The sequence below is a fragment of the Micropterus salmoides genome, unplaced genomic scaffold (assembly GCF_014851395.1).
Source record: "Micropterus salmoides isolate LMB-PRFRI ecotype aquatic unplaced genomic scaffold, ASM1485139v1 Ms_hic_scaffold_7, whole genome shotgun sequence".
Classification (NCBI taxonomy): Eukaryota; Metazoa; Chordata; class Actinopteri; order Centrarchiformes; family Centrarchidae; genus Micropterus; species Micropterus salmoides.
Window position 1 is genome coordinate 36,399,164 of NW_024044459.1, and position 15,706 is coordinate 36,414,869.

Here is a 15,706-nt window from a genome sequence, read left to right on the forward strand (position 1 = left end):
ATCTGTCCCTCTGGGTCAGCTCCAGTCTAGATTCTAAGAGATTTCTGGATCTTTTCTGATTCTTTAAGTGACAAAATGTTGATTTCAGTCTGTCTGTACTGATCAATCAGGCTTTTAATATCTAAATCACCCAGTGACTCTGTTTAATCATTTTTATTCAAACTTCTGACCTATTTTACTGAAAATAATTGTTTCCTCTGTAACATTCAGGCTCTTCTCTGTTTCGCTGGGTTTTCTGTAAAGTTTATATATTATATATTAGAGATATTAGAGCCAGTTTGTTTTCACTTTTTCACCTCTAATAAGTAGAGGATTGTATATTGATTTCTATAGCAGCTGCCATTTTCACACAGACCAGATCAAATGTGGCTCCTGCTGCTTTAAGGGGCAAAAATGATCCATGTGTGAGTTTAACCACTTCAGTTCAAATTTAAAGACTTTTCCTGAACTGACCTTTTATATAACAGCTGAACACCATCAGGGTACAAAGAAGTGTTTCTGGTGACTCAACGTTTATAGAAATGATTGTTCAAATTAATGAAAGTGTTAATAAGGTAACTGTTAACTCATTTTATTTACTGTCTTGGTTAAACTGCACATCTGTCCCAGTTAAAGAGTTAAAATGTCTAAATATCAAACAGCAACACCAACAAAGGGTTAATATGTTAATTCCTCTGCTCTCTCTTTGTCCTATTGTGACTGGTTTGTGTTCAATTGCAAACTAAATGTTCTGTTGGGGAGCAGCCACACCAATCAGCACACTGAGTTCAGTATATCTATTTTTCCAACTTTGTTATTAGATCTTAGCGCTGCATTTGATACCACTGACCATCATATTCTATTGCAGAGACTGAAAAATTTAATTGGCATTAAAGGAACCGCTCTAAGCTGGTTTAAGTCCTATTTATCAGATTGATTTCAGTTTGTACATGTTAACGATGAGTCCTCCATGCATGCCAAAGTTAGTCATTGAGTTCCACATGAATCTGGGCTCGGACCAAATCCCTCTTCACTTTATATATGCTTCCTTTAAGCAGTATTATCAGGAAATATTCCATAAACTTTCATTGTAATGCAGATGATACTCAGTTATATCTATCGATCAAGCCAGATGAAACTCATCAGTTAGCTAAACTTCAAATGTGCCTTCAGGATGTTAAAACCTGGATGACCTGTAATTTCCAATGTTAAACTCAGATAAAACTGAAGTTATTGTTCTGGGCCCCAAGCACCTCCGTAACGCATTTTCTAAAGATATAGTTTCCCTTGATGGCATCGCCCTGGCCTCCAGCACCACTGTGAGGAATTTTGGAGTTCCCATTTGAGGGAACTTGAACTGCGTCGGTGACGACACTATGGGAACGCCTCTAGGCGTGGCAGGGCTGAATTATGAATGAAACTACTCCAATCCTATTGGCGTTGCTCGAACGGTAGCGTGGGATGGCTTAACTGGAGGCGTATAAAGAACGCCGGCACACAGGCCAAACCAGCTTTTTTCTTATCAGCAGGCGCTCTGATATGTTTGGTAGAACGAAGCTCTACCAAACAAGCAACAAAGTTGCCATGGTGCAGACGTGGCCCTGAGGAGGCTGAGGTCTCGTGCGGTTCTTTTCTCCGAAGACGGCCGGATGCCCTCTCCCCGTGGCTCGGGTCCTGCGGTCGCTGAGGCGGCGCGGCGGCTTTGGTCATGGGGCTCGCAGCTTCTGCACCATGGCAGACCTATGCGTTCTGGAGCGGGTCCGTCAGGACGGTGTCAGTCTACTGTTAGTAGCCCTGTTTCTCGGACATAATCTTCCACGGTCCTCTGAGGGAGGGGTCTTTGGGGAGGCTCCCGCTGGTCGTGCGCTTCCTCCATGGATCCCGGAGGATGAGACCCGTGACTTGCTCCAGGATTCCCACCTGGGACCTGACAGTGGTTCTCGAAGCGTTGGCGGAGGCCCCCTTCGAACCCCTGGAGTCGGCTGAGGCTAAGCACATGACCCTTAAGATGGCCTTTCTCCTAGCTACCACCTCTCTGAGGAGGGTGGGGGATCTCCAGGCACTCTAGGTGTCTCCTCAATGCCTGGAGTTTGCCCCGGGGAAGGTCAAGGCTGTCCTGCACCCCTGTCCGGGCTACATCCCTAAGGTGCCGTCCAGTATGGCAGGCGTTTCATCCCCCACCTCATGTGACGGTGGAGGACGGGAGACTACATCTGCTCTGCCCTGTCAGAGCATTGAGTATGTACACTCTGAGGTCCTCCCGGTGGGGGAAAGCAGACCAATGGCTGGTGTGTTTTGGATCCCCCAAGGCTGGGCTCCCCGCTTCTAGACACACTATCAGCAACTGGATAGTTCAGGCTATTTCCCTGACCTATCAGGTGCGCGGTTTGCCTTCACCTATGGCTGTGAGGGCACACTCTACTAGAGGCATGGCGGCCTCTAGGGCGCCTCCTCTCAGGGGCTTCTCTTCGGGAGGTGTGTGAGGCAGCTGGCTTGGCCACTCTGCACATGTTCATCCAATTTTACAGTCTGGACCTTCCTTCTGCGCCCCGGGACCCGAACGCTCTCCTCTTAGTCGTGCCTACGGGTTACTGCATGCTGGGGCAGGTGAAGGCTTTCAGTGTGGCATAGTGGGTATCTCGTTCCCATAGTGTCATCACTGACGCAGTTCGAGTTCCCTCGAAGGGAAACGTCTCCGGTTACATACGTAACCCGAGACGTTATCTTTGATCAAGAGATGTCGTTTAAGTCTCACATTAAGCAAATTTCAAGCCTTTTTTCACCCAATATTGCAAAAATCAGGAACATCCTGTCTAAAAATGATGCAGAAAAACTAGTCCATGCATTTGTTACTTCTAGGCTGGATTACTGCAATTCCTTATTATCAGGCTGCTCGAAAAAGTCCATTAAGACTCTTCAGCTGATCCAGAATGCTGCAGCACGTGTTCTGACAGGAACCAGGAAAAGAGATCATATTTCTCTTGTTTTAGCTTCTTTGCATTGGATTCCAGTAAAATCCAGAATAGAATTTAAAGTCAGGCACCATCTTATCTTAAAGAGCTCATAGTACCTTACTACCCCACCAGAGCACTGCGCTCCCACAATGCACGGTTACTTGTGGTTCCTAGAGTCTCCAAAAGTAGACTAGGAGCCAGAGCGTTCAGCTATCAAGCTCCTCTCCTGTGGAACCAGGTTCCAGTTTGGGTTCAGGAGGCAGACACCATCTCCACATTTAAGACTAGGCTTAAGACTTTCCTCTTTGATAAAGCTTATAGTTAGGGCTGGCTCAGGTGAGTCCTGAACCATCCCTTAGTTATGCTGCTATAGGCCTAGACTGCTGGGGGATTTCCCATGATGCACTGAGCTCCTCTCTCCTCTACTTTCTCTCCCTCTGTATGCAACCTCATCCCATTATTGCATGTTACTAAAACAACTTCTCCCCTTTCCGGTAGTCTTGTGCTTTCTCGTCCCTCTCCTCTCTCCTCCTATCAATTCCTGCAGGTTTTCTGGCTCTGGAGCTGTGGAGTCTGGATCTATGGTTGCGGGTCACCTGCTGCCCCCGTGTTCCTGCTCGACACCCTCTGCTGCAACGACTATTGTTGCTAGTCTTATTGTTATTATTGTTATTATAATCATTAACACTACGACTGTTATCATTAACACTACTATAAATATCTGTACCATTTTTCATTTAGTCTATAGCAACATCACCTTTACTGTCTGTACCTCTGTGTGTATATTGTGTAGGCTGCCTCCCTCCCCTCTCTCTCTCTCTCTCCTTCCATCCCTCTCTTTCTCTCTCTCTCTCTCTCTCTCTCTCACCCCAACCGGTCGAGGCAGATGGTCGCCCACCCTGAGTCATGGTTCTGCTCGAGGTTTCTGCCTCTTAAAGGAAGTTTTTCCTTGCCTCTGTCGCCTAGTGCTGCTCTTGGTGGGAACTGTTGGGCTTCTGTAAATATCATCATAGAGTACGGTCTAGACCTGCTCTTTATAAAAAGCGCTGTGAGATAACTGTTGTTGTGATTTGGCGCTATATAAATAAAACTGAATTGAATTAAATTAAGGGCGGTGTGGTGGGGCAGTGGTTGTCGCCTCACAGCAAGAAGGTCGTGGGTTCTCTCCGGATGCTCCGGCTTCCTCCCACCATCCAAAGACATGCGGCTTTGGTTGATTGGTGACCCTAAATTGTCTGGTGTGAGTGTGAGCGTGAGTGGTTGTTTGTCTATGTGTGGCCCTGCGATGGACTGGCGACCTGTCCAGGGTGTACCCCGCCTTTCACCCGATGTCAGCTGGGATTGGCTCCAGCCAACAACATGATGCAATTTATTCAAGATGTAAAATTTTACATTTTAATTTATTGTAAAATTGAATAAAATACATCCTGCATGTCATTCTGTAAGTTTTGTTCATCTTTTTGTTCTTTATTGTTTTAGATTTTTGTATTTTCACATTAATTTAAAAAATAAAATGTTTGAAACTTTTCATTTTGCATCAATATAAACACAACACAAAATACTGGTTTCTGATGTCAGACGAGCAGTAAAATCTTAAAGTTCTAACTCTGACAGGTAACCAGTGAAGGGCAGGTCTGTGTGATGTGGTCGCTTCTCTTAGATCGTGCAGCGTTTTGTTTCAAGTCTCAAAGAGCTAAAAGCACTGATGACTGTTTCTAAATCTGTGAAGGAACGACCTGATCTTAGTTAAATGTCTCAGTTGGACAAAGCAGGACTGCACCACTTTAGTCACCTGAGCATCAAAAGACACAGAGTCCAACTGTACACTCAGGTCTCTGCCGCTTCGTTAACTTTATTAGATAACGTACCCAGATTAGAAGACAGATTTAATGCTGCTAGAGCTGAAGTGTCAGATGGACTTATTATATTATTTCTGATAGTGAGATGACTGATGGAAGAGGAAGGAAGTCTCTGATACACAAATCGCTTTTGAATTTTTTAGACTTTGCTGTTTTGTGAAATATTGAATAATTTGACCTCATTGGGCCTCAAACAGTTATTTCTATCAAACCCTGAGAGTTTAGAGGATAAATGTCTCTTTGGTGGAGCTGACAACAACTCAGAGACATCTGAAAAGACACAAGTCAGAGAGGTTGGAAACCACTGGTTTAATCTTTAATAAAGGAGCCCGTAACAAGCTGTCAATAAATGTAGTCGAGTAAAAAGTAGAATATTTCCCTCTGAAGTGTGGTGCAGTAGAAGAATAAAGTGGATATAGTGAATATCCGCTGTGAGCCTCAGTAGACCTGAGCTAACCAGAAGCCCCAGATTACATTATTTCTAACCATTTCGCAAAAGCTTACAATATTTTTACTTGAATGTTTTTTCTTCACAACCACTGACAACTTCACACCTGCTAGAAATTAAATTTAAATTAATAAGTAAATGTGTCTCAAAAAAGGTGATGCACTTCATTGCCTATATTAAGCAAAAATGTCAAAAATAAAAGCAGACATATTTAATATATAATTAGTTTCATGAACTGACTTCATGAAAACCGAAAGGACCTCTTTTTAAGGATGACAATTTGTTTTTAACCTCATAAGTTTGTTCTGTAACTTTACACAGAATAATATTTAATAAAACACATGAAATAAGATGTTTACTTTGAGGTAAATCACAGGTACAGAGTACAGTGTTCACATTCATTTATTCATCACCTGTTAGAACTCACATCAGAAGTGAAATAACTCACCATGTCTCAGTTAAACTAGTTTAAGAAAATTTTATACATTTGCTTTTTAATTATGATTTTGTGTATTTTGATTTCATCTGTTATGGTCACTCCGTCCTTTGTTACTGATTTTTGCATCTGTATTTTTCCTGACTAATTTAAAAGTTTTTCAAGGTCAGCCATGTTTTTGTTCACTTTCAGCATCATGAACCAGCATGCACCGCGTTCTGGGAAATCTCCGAGCAGTCTGGAACGCAGCATTAGGCCGTGACAAAAAGAGTGGAGACGCAGGTTTGCATGCCAACGATGTAAAAGTAAAGGTTCTGTTAAATAATCATCAAGGATATGATGAGTTGGGACAAAGTGTGGGAATCAGCTGTGTCAGAAGTGAATGGATGAGGGAGATGGATGTGGATGTGAGTGTTGAGAATAAACCAAAAAGGAAAACTCAGAACCAGCCTGGAAAGTCAGCTTTTAGATGAAGATATAGACGTGGACAAAATTGTTGGTACCCTCCATTAAAGAAAGAAAAACCCACAATGGTCCCCGAAATACGTTGAAACTGACAAAAGTAATAACTTATTTCAGGGCCCATTGTGGGTTTTTCTTTCTTTGACCGAAGGTTCCAACACATTTGTATAAAATGATTTATACAAAACAGTTTGCCACATTAAATGACTGGAAGATTCTGCAGCAACATTGAAATACCATCTCATCAATATCAGTAAGTGAAGGCAAATGAGCCGTAAATGATGCTGACAAAATCTGCAGGCAGCAGAATGAGGCTCACTACTGTTTCTGTATTTCAACAGTCCCTACTACTAATAATACTATTACTACTAATACTACTACTACTGCTACTACTAATAAAACAGACCTACGACAGGGAGTTGGACAAAAAAAAGTGAGTTGAGTTTTATCACAAAGACTTCAAGCTATCATGTGATCACTCTGAAGTGCAGCTGGTTAACGTTCATACTAATTTCAGATCTTGATATAAGTTGTGGTTAAGATCAAAATCGTTTATGAAATTTACTGCAGTAACGCAGACTTTGTCAAAGCAGCACACAAATGACAACCTGAAGTAAAACCTTCAGCCCTACTGAGAAAACCATTTCATTCAGGGTTTATTTAACTGCTGGTCAAAGTTCTGTTTTATTAGAGTGTGACTGTGTTTTACTGTTATTACCTGTAACCAGCATGTTGGATCAGATCTGGTCATGTTCAGCCCCTGCATACAGTCACATTCCAATAAATCTTAGTGCTTTATCCTCTCGCCTGCAGTTTCATTTCTGCCATTTTGCCCTCGATCACCTAACTGAGCAAAGCTTTCTTGGCTGCTGGCTGAGTTTAGACAGAATTCAGCATTTACTATTGATTTTAATGTTTCTAAGGTTATTAGCAATTCATTTAACAAAAACTTAACAGGTGCTGAAAGATGGATCAAACTTTTCCTCTTGCTCATTTGGTGTGAAACTCTCTTTTGTTTTAAGTTTTGAAACAGAAACTTCAAAGGGCTTTATTATATACATATAACAGTCGAGGTCAAAGGTCTGCAGTGAGGCTGTGAGTCGCTGCCAAGTTTGTGTGGATCATATTCAGAAAAGCAGCAGGGAAAAGAAATAAATCAAGATTTACCTGCAGATCAGTATCCACATTGATCTGACATCTTCCCATTTTCAATAGGATCATTACTTTCTGCCAGTTCATATCATTTCTTTTTCAAACAATGCAATACATTTTCTTGTTTTTGATAATTAATATGAGAGAATATAAAACTTGAAACTTGCTGCAAATATATCCCAATCAACAGTCACTTTTTTGTCTTGCTTGATTTATTGTGAGCATGTGAAACGGTCAAATCTGTGCATTCCCATAAGCATCGCGAGTCGAGTCCTCAAGTGAGATACACAGAGGAAGACGAAAGAGACGAAAGAGAAAAGAGATTTCACATGGCTTTTAATCAAGAATGTACAGATTCTTACGTGTACATTCCTCCCATGGGCAGTTTAAAACCAGAATATCTCATAGATCTGCAAACCAGAGATGGGGACTCGCACACACAGTGACTTCAGACTTGTCCTCAAAAGACTTGACTCTGACTCGAGGTGCAGGACTCGTGAACAATGTTTATTTTTAGGAAACGTCTGATGAGCGTGCTGTTATTCCCTCCCTCCGTTACCTATAACCTGCCTACGTAACACGTAGTATCAGCATCACAAACACCGGCTTTAAAACTTCATACAACAAAGACCCAAACAAAGAAGCGCTGAACGCAAAATAGGTTAGTGACCTGTGGTGAGTAAACATGTTTAGCTCAGCATTGGCCATCTAACGTTAGCTTGCTTCTTGCTTCAGCTACGACCTACGAGAGGTTTACTCCGACTGTCGTTCGTTATGAAAAGATGAATGAGCGTTTGTTTACTTGACAAACTTGTGGTGGTCGATTAACGTAATCATTTACGTCCCGCTGGCTGCCATCACGCTAATTATTACCGTTGGCTAGAAAGAGGTTACAGGTTTATTGTTGATCATGTAACCTTACAGGTTTATTTAGTTATAAAGTTACACTGGTTTGAGAGTCTGGTGGTGTGTTGACTAACAGTAGTTTAAGCTGTCATTAACTGCATTGCACAGGTTGTGCTCTGTAAGTTAAAAACAGGTTACAGGTTTATTGTTGACTATGTAACTTTACAGTTTTATTTAGTTAACGTTACACAGCAGGTGATACAACATTCGTAATAACCACAAGAGACTTGAGACTTGACTTGGACTCTAGCTCAGAGACTTGTGAGCATCTCTGGGACAAACTAGAGTTTGATGTGAAAACTGACATTAAATACTGTTGAAATATTTGATTTGACAGTCAGTTGTTGACTAAAAACACATGTTGACCCAACTACATGTTATGGCCCTGAATGATGAGTCGTTATGATGTTCCGGACCTTTGCTTCGGGATATTTTCTCTGACTGGACCTGGATGAATACCCCTGGTTTAGACCTACTCCATATGAAAAGTGCAATGAGACAGCATGCAACGCTCCAACTAAGAGTCCTGTGCTAACCTGTGACACTGCCAGCTACTCTGAAATGATCCTAAAGAAACTCATCTGCCGACCCGAACCTAAACTACCTTAACTACCATTACTACTGTCATGACTACAACAACAAACACTTGTCATGTCAGATGTGTAGAGAAGCCGGTCTAAGAAAAGAAGAGCATTATTTATGAATCTCTATACTTCTCTTTTCTTTTTCTGGATCACTTCAATGTAACATTCAACCTGTGGGAACTCTGAGTCTCCTGATCACATTAACACTTGGTGTTAAATTCACTTTTTCTTCCTGTTCTGCTGAAGAAAACGGTCGCCTCAGGTCTCAGGTGAGTTCAGGTGCAGACAGAGTGTCCACAGTGACAGCCATATTGAAAAGGGGAGGGTGGTTCTAAGCCAATCAGGTCCCTTGTTTCCTCCTGACTCACCTTCTGTCTCCTCTCTGCACTCTGCTCTCAGTGAGTCCGTCACTGTGAAGTCTGTACGTTCCTTTATTGGAGGGAAAATGACGCCGAAACAAGTTCTGGTGAGTCGACTCCAGAAATAAATAAAAGATATATACATAGTGATGAGTTTAACAGAAACAGCTAAACGTGTTTTGCAGTGCAGTAAAACTGTCTACATGTTCAGTTTGTGTTGAGATGAATGCTTTACTTGTTTGTGTGTTGACTTCAGTCACATTGTGGTGCAGGTATGAAAGTATCAGAAACAGCGGACAGTACAGTTTTGAACAGAAATAACCTCAGAGTTGAATCAACAGATTGATTTTTACAGATAAAGTCATTTTACAGGACTATTGTTCTGAAGTTCTGAACAGTTCACATGGGTTTCTATATCAGAAACCCATGTATATTTCTATATCTATTCAGGCCTGGTGATCAGATGGACCAGCAGCTTGTACCTGCCACCATCACTTCAATAACTGAAAGGAAACTGCTTTATTCTCACTTTTAATAAATAAAAACACTATGGCGTCAACTTCAGGTACGTGCACCATGTTCACATGTTGGACGAGACACCTGTCAAACACACTACAAGACATTTTATGACACATTTGCCTGTTTTTGGTCAGAAATTAAAGATTCATTCAATCATCAGTTTAGAAATCAATTTAGATGTTGGTTAGATATATAGATAAAGATGTTCTATACGTTACTAGAGTTGATCAACTCTTTCACTTCAGTATACAGTATAAAACAAAGGTCAACAAGGAAGCAATAACTCTGACATGATTAAGATCACAGTGATAAGAACACTAATATAATCTTTTACTGCAGGTAAAAGATTATACAGGATTTATTACAGGATGAATGACAGTAACTTTTTAGTTCAGAGTTTAAGAATTTATCCTTATTCAACAAATCCAGTGTTATCAAAATGCTAAAATTTTGGTAAGAATCTGAATGAAAAACTCAAGTATGAACAGATTTCAGAATGTTTTTAGATTCCAGTTTTAAAAAGTAACAACACATTTTTTAAATGAGACACTTAGCAGGTTGTCCCTGAACGCCACACGCCTGACTCCACTATATGAAGCTTTATAAAAACATGATCCTGCTGGGAAACTCTTCTTCTGCCTTTTTTAAACTTCCCTTGTTTGTTTCTTTACAAAACTAGATAAAAATCTTAGAGTCAAAGTATTTTCTCTGTGTAGTTGGTGGGTCAGTGGAGCTGATGATAGAACTGCAGCAGGTTCCAGATTCACATTATTAACTGTAAAATCATCGATCTTCCTCCCGTCAGTCGGCTGTTCTCATCAGACTCACAGCTTGTTATTATCACACTAACTTCACTAACTGATGGTTTGTGTGTTTTGGTCTGAACCGAGAGTCCTGATCTGTTTTCAGTCCGTTTCATCTCTAAAGTCTCTGAAATGAGGAGAATTACAACATTTATGACAAAGTGAGCAGAAGACGCCAGTTCAGGCATGATGAGAGGAGGAAATGCTCTGATTTCTGAGCGGGCGTGGTTTTACTGCAGATGTGCAGCAGTTTCACATGTGAGGGAGTCAGTCTAAACTCTTATTCTGACATTTCTATTACTTTTAAAGAAGCACATTTCTTTGCAACAGCTACATACAGAAATAACATAATACATGTTAAATATCTACCAAGACCTTTATTCAACACGTTTTATAACACTTGAGAAATGTAACTTTTTGAATAATTATGACAGTGACGTCAGTAAAAATGAGACGCTTGCCTGAATGTTTTGTAAACTGTTACTGTGAACTTTTGGTTTATAAGAGATGAGAGATGAGTCTTTTTTACATCTGTTGAGCACCTGTTTTTAGGTGTTACTCAGTCTTTAAAGCAGAGACCAACTAGGCCTACCTGATCAATACTATATGCAGCTATTTAAAAAAATATATTGGGACTGCAGCTAACGATGAATTTAGTATTCAAAGCTTCTATAGATTATTTCAGCGATTCATCGATGCGTCGTTTAAGAAGTACTTTTGCTTGGCAGCTGTGTACGTTGATAGATATTTATTAGTCTTTTCTGAAATTCATAGTGTGTCATACAGCAAACGTCAGACCAACAACCAGACAGCTGCTTTACCAACACAAACATCACCTAAGTGCTAAGTTATACTAAGGTGCTGCTCCCCGACACGCAGTTAACTCATGACTGCAACGTTACAACACAAACTTACGGAGAACAACAAACGCACGTGGTCACATTTACAGCTGAGGATTGCGGCTTACTTTGGCTTGACCTCAACAATCAGTTATGATTTCAGTTAAATGCTAAAGTTGCTGTTACTGTTACCTTGTCTGTGGTCCGCTGGCAGAACACCGGCTGCTTTCTGATCAGTTTTGTTTTACGGTGGACGGACGGTAACTTCGGACACTTTCTTCTTCATCCCTCGCTATTTTCTCTCTTCCTCCACTTTGCAAACAGCGGCATCATACACGTTGTTTTCACAGCGTAAGCGCGATGCGCGACAGTAATAAATGTCTGTAAATGTGTGCAAAACAGTGTGCTATGTAGTTATATGAATTAAACGAAGCTTCGACACAAAGAATTTGCGTCGAATTTGACCATTTCTCTTTGCTTGCCTGCCATTCGCCGGTCTTGTGCAGAGTTTTGCGTGCACGCCGTGCGGCCGACGCACGTCGCTGTTCCTCCCGGTTCCATTTCAAGTAACTGTTTAAAAACGATATAATATTATTTGTGTGGTTATCAATGGTGATAAATGATCCGAACATCCCGCGAGGTGCGGACAACTCTGCACAACATCGGTAATGCTGCAGCTTCGTCTCTTCAGCGAGTGTTCCTCTTCTGCCACTACACACATATGCGCTACGCCTACACATGTGCACTGACTCCTCTTCCTTGAGAGCTAGGGTTACAATTTATTCACGCACATTAAAAAAATTTATTAAAACCTTTTTTCCTTTTCACATGTTTATTTACAGCACTATATGTTGAAATTTTTTGTAATAGGCAGCATATTAACTTATTGGGATAAAACTTGTAGTTCTATGTAAAATCAGATGTTGAGCTCCCCCGTATCACCAAAATGGTACGATCCTTGTTTTGCTGCGAAGCTTCGACTGTGAGATTGACAGTCGAATCAGGCTCCGCCCATCGAAGCATTGAATCTTCGACTATTTGGGGTCAGCTCTAATATACAGTGGGTATGGAAAGTATTCAGACCCCTTTAAATTTTTCACTCTTTGTTTCATTGCAGCCATTTTCCAAAAATCAAAAAAGTTCATTTTATTTCTCAGTAATGTACACTCAGCACCCCATCTTGACAGAAAAAAACAGAAATGTAGAAATTTTTGCAAATTTATTAAAAAAGAAAAACTGAGATATCACATGGTCATAAGTATTCAGACCCTTTGCTCAGTATTTAGTAGAAGCACCCTTTTGATCTAATACAGCCATGAGTCGTTTTGGGAAAGATGCAACAAGTTTTTCACATCTGGATTTGGGTATCCTCTGCCATTCCTCCTTGCAGATCCTCTCCAGTTCTGTCAGGTTGGATGGTAAACGTTGGTGGACAGCCATTTTCAGGTCTCTCCAGAGATGCTCAATTGGGTTTAAGTCAGGGCTCTGGCTGGGCCATTCAAGAACAGCCACGGAGTTGTTGTGAAGCCACTCCTTCGTTATTTTAGCGGTGTGCTTAGGGTCATTGTCTTGTTGGAAGGTAAACCTTCGGCCCAGTCTGAGGTCCAGAGCACTCTGGAAAAGGTTTTCGTCCAGGATATCCCTGTACTTGGCCGCATTCATCTTTCCCTCGATTGCAACCGGTTGTCCTGTCCCTGCAGCTGAAAAACACCCCCACAGCATGATGCTGCCACCACCATGCTTCACTGTTGAGACTGTATTGGACAGGTGATGAGCAGTGCCTGGTTTTCTCCACACATACCGCTTAGAATTAAGGCCAAAAAGTTCTATCTTGGTCTCATCAGACCAGAGGATCTTACTTATCACCATCTTGGAGTCCTTCAGGTGTTTTTTAGCAAACTCCATGCAGGCTTTCATGTGTCTTGCACTGAGGAGAGGCTTCCGTCGGGCCACTCTGCCATAAAGCCCCGACTGGTGGATTGCTGCAGTGATGGTTGACTTACTACAACTTTCTCCCATCTCCCGACTGCATCTCTGGAGCTCAGCCACAGTGACCTTTGGGTTCTTCTTTACCTCTCTCACCAAGGCTCTTCTCCCCCGATAGCTCAGTTTGGCCGGACGGCCAGCTCTAGGAAGGGTTCTGGTCGTCCCAAACGTCTTCCATTTGAGGATTATGGAGGCCACTGTGCTCTTAGGAACCTTAAGTGCAGCAGAAATTTTTTTGTAACCTTGGCCAGATCTGTGCCTTGCCACAATTCTGTCTCTGAGCTCTTCAGGCAGTTCCTTTGACCTCATGATTCTCATTTGCTCTGACATGCACTGTGAGCTGTAAGGTCTTATATAGACAGGTGTGTGGCTTTCCTAATCAAGTCCAATCAGTATAATCAAACACAGCTGGACTCAAATGAAGGTGTAGAACCATCTCAAGGATGATCAGAAGAAATAGACAGCACCTGAGTTAAATATGAGTGTCACGGCAAAGGGTCTGAATACTTATGACCATGTGATATTTCAGTTTTTCTTTTTTAATAAATTTGCAAAAATTTCTACATTTCTGTTTTTTTCTGTCAAGATGGGGTGCTGAGTGTACATTACTGAGAAATAAAATGAACGTTTTTGATTTTTGGAAAATGGCTGCAATGAAACAAAGAGTGAAAAATTTAAAGGGGTCTGAATACTTTCCGTACCCACTGTATATATATATATATATATATATATATATATATTTATAGGTGCTGGTCATATAATTAGAATATCATCAAAAAGTTGATTTATTTCAGTAATTCCATTCAAAAAGTGAAATTTGTATAATGTAAACATTCATTCCACACAGACTGATCAAGTGTTCATTCCTTTTAATCTTGATGATTATAACTGCCAACTAATGAAAATCCCAAAATCAGTATCTCAGAAAGTTAAAATATTGTGAAAAGGATCAATATTAAAGACACCTGGTGCCACACTCTAATCAGCTAATTAAATCAAAACACCTGCAAAGGCCTTTAAATGGTCTCTCAGTCTAGTTCTACACAATCATGGGGAAGACTGCTGACTTGACAGCTGTCCAAAAGACGACCATTGACCAAGAGCTGAAGGCCACTATCAGAGCAACCTGGGCTCTCATAACACCTGAGCAGTGCCACAGACTGATGGACTCCATGCCACACCGCATTGCTGCAGTAATTCAGGCAAAAGGAGCCCCAACTAAGTATTGAGTGCTGTACATGCTCATACTTTTCATGTTCATACTTTTCAGTTGGCCAACATTTCAAAAAATCCTTTTTTGTATTGGTCTTCAGTAATGTTCTAATTTTCGGAGATACTGAATTTGGGGTTTTCATTAGTTGTCAGTTTTAATCATCACAATTAAATGAATTAAACATTTGAAATATATCAGTCTGTGTGTAATGAATGAATATAATATTGAAGTTTCACTTTTTTAATGGATGAACTTTTTGATGATATTCTAATTATATGACCAGCACCTGTGTGTGTGTGTATATATATATATACAGTACATTTCCAAGACTGAATAAAATGAACATCAACACAACCACTTATACAAAATGTCTGTGAAGATTCTCAGTCCTCCAGGTCATAGTTATCCAACGAAGGTTAAAGTCAAGGGCAACTGAAATTTATCTTAACCAACTCCAGTTGCCCTTGACTTTAACCTTCATTGGACACTTACACAAAGTAACACTCCACTGTAAATGCACTGATAGTTCAGGTGTTGGAGGCGGCTGATTTCTAAAATACTTTATTTGGTTTTTGTTTTCAAGTCCAGAGTTTAATCAGATAAATCATTGAGGGAGGATTCACTGAGATGTAGATCTCCTCAGTGTGACCTGTGAAATAATTCTTAGAGTTAAACATCAATGCTTCATTTTAGGGACATTTACAGTAAAATCACACACAGGTCTTCACATTGTTGTCTGCAGTAACCAAACTCCATGTTGTCCTAAAAATCCTTGTTTGAATCTTGTGATTAAGATTTCCATTCTACCTCTTCAGGCTCTCAAACCCAGCAGTTGGTTTCTAGTTGAATTGGTCTCTGGTGTTTCCAGCAGAGTGACATCATGGCGTCTGCAGCATCAGGTGAGTCCAGTCAGACTGTGTTAGTCTGGAAAACACTCTTCTCTCTCTGTCCACATATTATACAGATAACTAAAGAGCTGCGTCCTCAGATGTTAAATCAGGTCTGCGTCCTGAATTAAACTCAGCTGAATATATGTTCATACCTGTGATAATAACCATAATGAAGTAGAAAAATGAGGGATACTATCTGATTATTTGGGCTACAGATCTCACTCGACTCAAGCTGGATCCCAGTTTTATTCAGTCTAGTTTGTTTTGCTGTAGGTCTCAGGTCTGTGATTTACTATGTCAAATAACTTAGGAGATGC

The 15,706-nt window shown here is 40.9% G+C and overlaps 2 protein-coding genes across 3 annotated transcripts in view; both read left to right on the forward strand.

The window, feature by feature from the left end:
* Positions 1–15,706, forward strand: part of LOC119891530 (scavenger receptor cysteine-rich type 1 protein M160-like) — a 667,824-nt gene that overhangs the window by 203,863 nt on the left and 448,255 nt on the right. The window lies entirely within an intron of this gene.
* The window catches only part of LOC119891523 (GTPase IMAP family member 8-like), a 61,100-nt gene continuing 60,627 nt past the window's right edge, over positions 15,234–15,706 (forward strand). Inside the window, exon 1 of one of the 2 annotated variants that reach the window (XM_038703232.1) lies at positions 15,234–15,398. In XM_038703232.1, coding sequence (XP_038559160.1) covers positions 15,380–15,398 — 19 coding nt within the window. In that variant the 5' untranslated portion in view covers positions 15,234–15,379. The remainder of the gene's footprint in view (positions 15,399–15,706) is intronic. The other variant, XM_038703233.1, reaches the window with a different exon arrangement.